Source organism: Octopus bimaculoides, chromosome 6 (genome assembly GCF_001194135.2).
Source record: "Octopus bimaculoides isolate UCB-OBI-ISO-001 chromosome 6, ASM119413v2, whole genome shotgun sequence".
NCBI classification, from domain to species: domain Eukaryota; kingdom Metazoa; phylum Mollusca; class Cephalopoda; order Octopoda; family Octopodidae; genus Octopus; species Octopus bimaculoides.
The window spans coordinates 91,775,990-91,782,818 of record NC_068986.1 but is presented as its reverse complement, the minus strand read 5'-3'; the positions used below and the strand labels follow the sequence as shown (position 1 = coordinate 91,782,818).

The window sequence follows — 6,829 nt, the reverse complement described above, 5'->3', positions numbered from 1 at the left end:
CACTCACTCACTCACTCACTCACTCACTCACTCACTCACTCACTCACTCACTCACTCACTCACTAACTAAAATTTAGATATTTACATATTCTGAGACATACTTGGATACACTCCTACAATGCGAATATATAGAAACTCATTTGTTGACATATACACATGTTGATTCAGCTGTAGGCTATAGTAGATGATACTTGCCCAAGGTGCCACACGGTGTTGGTGTGATTGATGCCTATCCTCATGAGACAGTCACTAAATTTCCTTTGAGTCATAGCCTAACATCTTTAAAACATTAGTACATTGCATAGCATAAATACACTATAACCAAGAAAAAAGATAATCAGATTGTGGCCAGAAAGAATACTTTTATTTCTAGTGGACTCAATCAGGATTTACCTGGAGTTAAATAATGACAACAGCTGTTAAATAACAACAACACTCACACAGATACACCTTTGGTTACACTTCTACAAATATATAGGAGAGCCATACCACAAAGTGTTACTGCTGCACCCTAACATACATCCTACTATATCATTGACCAGAACTGTGAGTCGTTTATTCTGGCACAGAGCCGTGCCCAACAGTACGAGCGAAGACTGGATGACAGAAGAAAGGCATCTGCAATAGGAAAGGGTGAGAAGAAGAAACGACGTCGAAAGAGGCACTCAGTAACCATTCGCTCAAATGTGGCTGCTCACAGTAAGTTCTTTTGCTGATGTGTTTTTTCTGTGGGGGTAGGGAAGTGTTACTTTAAGGGAGGAAGAGGAATGACAACATTTACTCTGTTACAAACAGTTGGACTGGGTTCCCTATTTGGAACTTTGTGAATGTTGCAGGAAACTTTTATACCAACCCAGTTTGGTAAATTTAGTTGACAAGAGTTAAATGTTTTGCTTCAGCATTCAGCAGATTGGCTCCAATAGAGATCAGATTTGATCTTGGGATCATATTGCTAGTAGTTTAAAAAGGCATTGTGTCTTGTAATGATATAGAAGTTTAAATCTCTTTTTTTACAGATTAATTATATTTAAATTTTAATTTCATTCTATTTTCCAAACCAATCCAGTTTATCAATTTATTGTTCTTGCATATGTGCAGGAACAATAAACACTTAAAATGCCCAGGAGGATCCTTTAGAGGTAGTAGGTAGTTCCTGTTATCCAGGTAACCTACAAGGATGGGCTGAAAAGTTCATAAGCTGTCTATGAAGGAGGGATGCTAAAGCTGTGAAATCTTGCTTGCATTAATTTTAACCCTTCTTATTAATAACTGCATTGTTTCTTTCCAGGTAAACTGACATCTGACTGTTCAAAGATGACTTCAAAAGTAACTAGTAATGACTTCTCTTGAAAATCTGCAAAATATGGCATTGTGGTGTTAACAAGTACCTGCAGAAAAAGGGTTTAGCTTCCAATGACATTCATGCTGACACGGTTGCTACATTTGGGAATGTTGCTCCAGCTTTATCAACTGTGCAAAATCAGGCAGCTGAATTTAGGAGGGGTAGGGAGAGTCTTGAAGATGACCTGAGGTCTGGATGTCTTGCAACAGCCACCATCGAGAAAGACATTGATCATGTTCACCACACAGTGATGGATGACAGGCGATTGACTATAAATCAAAGAGCCACTGCTATTAACATATCCCATGAGAGTTGAAAATATTTTGCACAAAGGACTTGGCATGATGTGCCACACCTGACACCTGGTCAAAAGTGCACCTGGCTGATCACATAATGGGGGAAATCTGACATTGTTTGAGGCAGATCCAGCTGGTTTCTTTAAGCCAGGATGAGTGGTGGGTTCAACACATTTTGCCAAAGAAACAATCAATGCAGTGGAAACAGCCCTCCTCACCTGCTCCAAAGAAGACCAAGATTGTTTCATTTGCAGGGAATGTGATGGCCTCAGTTTTTTTGGGGTGCTAAAGGCATTGTATTTATTGACTACCTTCCAAAGGGCCACACCATCAATGGAGAGTACTATGCCAACTTGCTGTGGAAGTTTTGAAAGGCTATCAAAACCAGTTACTCAGGAAATCTGATGAAAGTGGTTTTGTTTCATCATGAAAATGTTCCAGCACACAAATCCTTGATTTCAATGGCTGCTGTGTGTGACTGTAGCTTTGAACTGGCCGATGGCTGCTGTGTGTGACTGTAGCTTTGAACTGGCCGATCAGCCTCTCCATTCTCCTGATTTGGCTCCATCTAACTATCATCTGTTCCTTAGCATGAAAAAACACTTGACTAGGAACCAGTATCACATTAATGATGTCATATCTGCTGTTGATGACTTTTTTGACCAAGATGACAAAAGCTTCGCCATTAGGATCCTAGCACTGTAACGCCAACTCTTTTGTAATGCAAATAAACATGTAACTTTTCTTTAGCAAGTAAGCTGTTCCAGCCCCTTCTTTCATACTTTAACCCCTCTATAGCTACATTCATTAAAAGGGGAACTTGACCTTGTGAGCTACATGGTGATCTCACCAGTGCTGGTGTCATGAAAGAAGCACCAGTGCACTCTGTAAAGTAGTTAGCATTAAGGGCTTCCATAGAAACTGAAGCAAACCTTGTAGTTTGATACAGTCCTTGGACCCTTTGGATCCTGTCAAACCACAATCTATACCAGTATGAAAGATGGATATTTAATGATGATGATGATCCTGATACCCACTGAGGTGAAAAAATTGGGAAAAGCAAAGAATATAATAGAAAATGTAAAGCAACATCTGCTTTATATGATTAGAATTTTAAAAAGGTACAAAAGTGTACCAAAAATGTCTGGATTAACTGAATATTGATTATATGATTATAGATTTCATATGATTATAGACTTTAGCAATATGACTCTTCCAAAATATAGCAATATTGATTTCAACATGGCTTCAGATCAGAATTCTTGCTAAATAATTTCAAATATTATATGTACTAGTTTTTGAAATTTTCTGTTTTCGTTTTCTTTCAATTATGGTAATTTTGTTACAGTAGTTATGATGCCCTTTCTTGCACCATATATATTCACTGGTGTTATTTTACCTCTCATTAAGTCCTTTCAAGGTTCCTCTATTCTAACCTTTTAAGGTTTCCCATTTTCTTCAATTATAGAGCTTTCACAAATGTTTGGAATCATGTAGATGCAATTTAGCAATCGAGGTTCAGGATCTGTCTGGTATTAGTTTAACATTCAAGAATAGATAGGTGATGGTAGTTGAAGACCAACTTAGTCAGAAAGTAGTGTAGACATTATTTTTTTTTTTAAATCTTCATCTCTAATGATAAGGTTAAACTCCCAAAATTTTATTGCTCTTTTCAAATTTATTATTTAAAATGTTTTTTTTTTAAATTTCAAATTAAGGTAAAACAATTTGAGTTGTAATTGAAAAATAGATTTTATTTTGTTACTGCTTTGATGTTTCACTGTTTGTTTTTGTTTTTTGTTATACATGCTTCATATTTTTTGTCTTTTTGCTTTCAATTTCATGTAGGCCCTAAATCCAGAGAGGAATCATCTTCGCCATCAAAGAAACCGATTTCTCCTTTGGATAAAGCCAAACCATATTATTATTGCTCTCTAGAAGGCTTGGAGAAAACAGCCTTACACAGGTCAGCTCAGCAAATGTGCACATTGCAAAATGGAGTTGATCAGCCAACAGGAGATGCTGTGCCAAACCAGGCAGATCAGGTAGCATCAGACAAAAGTGTGTCAGACAAGGCAGCATCAAACAAAGCTACATCAAACAAAGCTACATCAAACAAAGCTACATCAAACAAAGCTACATCAAACAAAGCTATGTCAGACATGACAATGAAGCAAAATGCCAACTGTCTGAACAAAGGACAGCTTCCAGACAAACACAAACTTGTGCTGATATTACAAAACGGTGGTAATTTGAGGTAAATCTTAAAATTTTACTAAACATTTAATCATGTATTCATCTCGTTTGCTGGTCTATGTATGTGTATGTGTATACATTCATATGTGACTAAATGTATGCATATATCTATGTATTTGTATCTGTGTGTGTGTGTGTGTGTGTATAAATAAACACAAAATATATATGCATATTGTGTATATGTATGTAAATGCATAGTTCTGTAAATATCTATATATGTATGAATATATAATAAAGAATAATCCTTAAAAACTAGCAACAACTTAGCACCTGTCTTACAAATATAGGCCATCTTTGCAGATTTGATGTGTCTAAATAACTTTAAATACCACATCCACCTTTAACGAAAGCATATATATTTGTGTGACACAGTCTGGCTCTCATGCAAATTACCATTATTGGAAGTTTATTTTCTGTGAAAAGTTTGTTTCTGAAACTCTCCCATTGACAAACTGACGAGGTGCATAATTCAGTCTGACACTCTTCAGAGCCATCAAAAGCGTTAGCGGCCCACTTCGACTTGAAAGCATCTTTGACATCAATTTTGCAATCTGCATGTGCTTGATGTAGCATCTGCATCATCTCAGATTGATTGGGTGTGGGTATTTTATTCAGAGTTTGAACTAAATTTTCTAGCATTTTCGCTTTCTCTATTTTGCAATATTTTGCTTTCAGTTGTTTGTGCAAGTGCATGTCGTTAACTTGAACAAATCCAGTGAAACCACCACTGATGATGACTCACACATAACCCTTTTTCCAGAGGGCATCTCTCACCTCTGCCATCAAATGCACCATGTAATCACCGGGCACATAAATGGCAGAGTTTGCATGTGAAAATATATTGAATCGGTTTGGAAGGTTTTCAATGGTACAAAGCAGCTGTTCTGATCCATAAGAACCTTTAGGAGACCATTGATATTTCATTGTAGGTAGGGCATTCAGTAGTGATGGTCTTTTTCCAGTTCCTTTAAATATAAACTCTGGGATAAGATTGATTTTGGTATCATTGCTAACCTGGGTGAACACTGTGATACATTCCCTAGACAAATGGTGGTTTTCATTGATGAATGTATCTTGATTTCTGAATGATAAAGTAGCTTGTCTGCTACTTTCATTCTGTTGCAAGGACATTTTATCTCCATTGATAATTAGGAGGATCTACACCAAATTTATCATGGAAATAACGACACACATTCCATATGATCTTCAAATAATCCTGAATGCACTCAACACATTGCTCTTAGGAGATTGAAATGTGTTTGTTTGGAAATTTCAGTGATACCCCATACTCTTTTTGTCAACCTTTCATCCGGCTTTTTGGAAAACAAAACTTTTCTTCAGTTAGTGTGTCTGGGTGTTGCCAAATGCACTCCTCATAAAATTTCTCAGCCTGTAATAGGAAAAGAGCTTGTAGTAATCTCACTTGCAGTAATGTTCTAACTTCCACAAACCATTCAAATAGGGCATCTCTCACGCCTGGTACTTTTGTTTTACAACCTCATCCAGTGACTTTGAAACATTTCTTTGGATTTTTTTCAGCACTGTCAAGTTCATCTTTCAGATATTTTTCATAGCAGCATTTGACTATTTGATTCTGCTGTTAATGTAGCCAGAGTTTTTGACACTGGCCAAATTTGAGCAAAATGAACAAACTGCTTCTGGGACCTGAAGTTTCCTTTTAGCATCCCAATGAGTTTTCCCTTTCATTTGCTCTAATTCAGAATCATGCTCCACTTTGCATTTGTTCACCATGATATCAAGTGCTTGCTTTTCTTCTATGGAATAATTTCCATACATTGCACCATGAAATGCTCTTTTCTCTGCCATGATGTTATGAAAAATGGTTCAAAGAGAAATTACTTGTGTCATGTTGATAAATCCTTATTCTGTAAAAAGCTTGTACTGTAAGGATAAACAGTTCGTCATTAAAGTTCTTAGTTTGTGTGGAATTTGTGTTGGTGATTGGTCAAGAAATTGTAGAGAAATTAAAAATGAAGATTTGTTGACTACAGTGTGGAGTAGCAGTAAATTCATGCGTATGTTACAGATGGAGGCAGTTGTCCAGCCTCAAGTTTTTATAAACTCTGGCTGGTTGTAATTGACAGCAATGTCTTTGTTTTCTATATGTCCTGAAGCAGATGTGTTGTCTCGAAATGATTGATCTTCTTAGGGTTGAAGGTTATCAATGCCCTAAAATGTTGAAGGCATACCCACATAAACGTTGACTACATATACTGTGGATAAATATTTTTCTTCCTTCCGCTATGAAAACAAATAGAACACTCTAGGTTTTCTTCCCATTCTTGTCATTAGTTTTTTTTTTTTTTTTTTTTTTTTTTTTTTGTCATGCTGATTTAGAATTTGTCAGTAAAAATAATAATGACTTCACCAGAGTTTTTTGTTTTGTACTAGTCACGGGAGTCAGTTTAATCGACTTTCCCCCTTCCCTTTAAATTGCTGGCCTTGTGCCTAAGCATCGGGCAACATGCCTTGCAGCATAGTTATGGCCCATTACGTTCTGAGTTTAATCCCGGTGTGGTTAGCTTTACCTTTCATTCCTCGATTAAATAAAGCATCAGTAATGTACTGGGTTGCTTTAATCCACTTGTCCCCACAAACTGTTGGCCTTATGCCTAAATGAGAAATCATTATTTAAAATTTTCTTGGCTGTCATACTTGATTTTTTTTTTTTCTAAAACCAGAATTATTTAATTTATATATACCATTTATTTTATAACATGGTATTACTTGTAATGTTCTTTTTTGTCATATATATATATATATATATATATATATCATCATCATTATCATCATTTAACGTCTGCTTTCCATGCTAGCATGGGTTGGACGATTTGACTGAGGACTGGTGAACCAGATGGCTACACCAGACTCCAATCTGATCTGGCTGAGTTTCTACAGCTGGATGCCCTTCCTA

General features: G+C 36.4%; 1 protein-coding gene across 9 annotated transcripts in view; it reads left to right on the top strand.

Annotated features, from left to right (window-relative positions):
- Positions 1-6,829, top strand: part of LOC106873676 (tubulin polyglutamylase TTLL5) — a 152,629-nt gene that overhangs the window by 126,107 nt on the left and 19,693 nt on the right. For all 9 annotated transcript variants that reach the window (XM_014921137.2, XM_014921136.2, XM_052968971.1 and 6 more), the window contains 2 exons: positions 543-699; positions 3,487-3,895. In XM_014921137.2, coding sequence (XP_014776623.1) covers positions 543-699; positions 3,487-3,895 — 566 coding nt within the window. The remainder of the gene's footprint in view (positions 1-542; positions 700-3,486; positions 3,896-6,829) is intronic.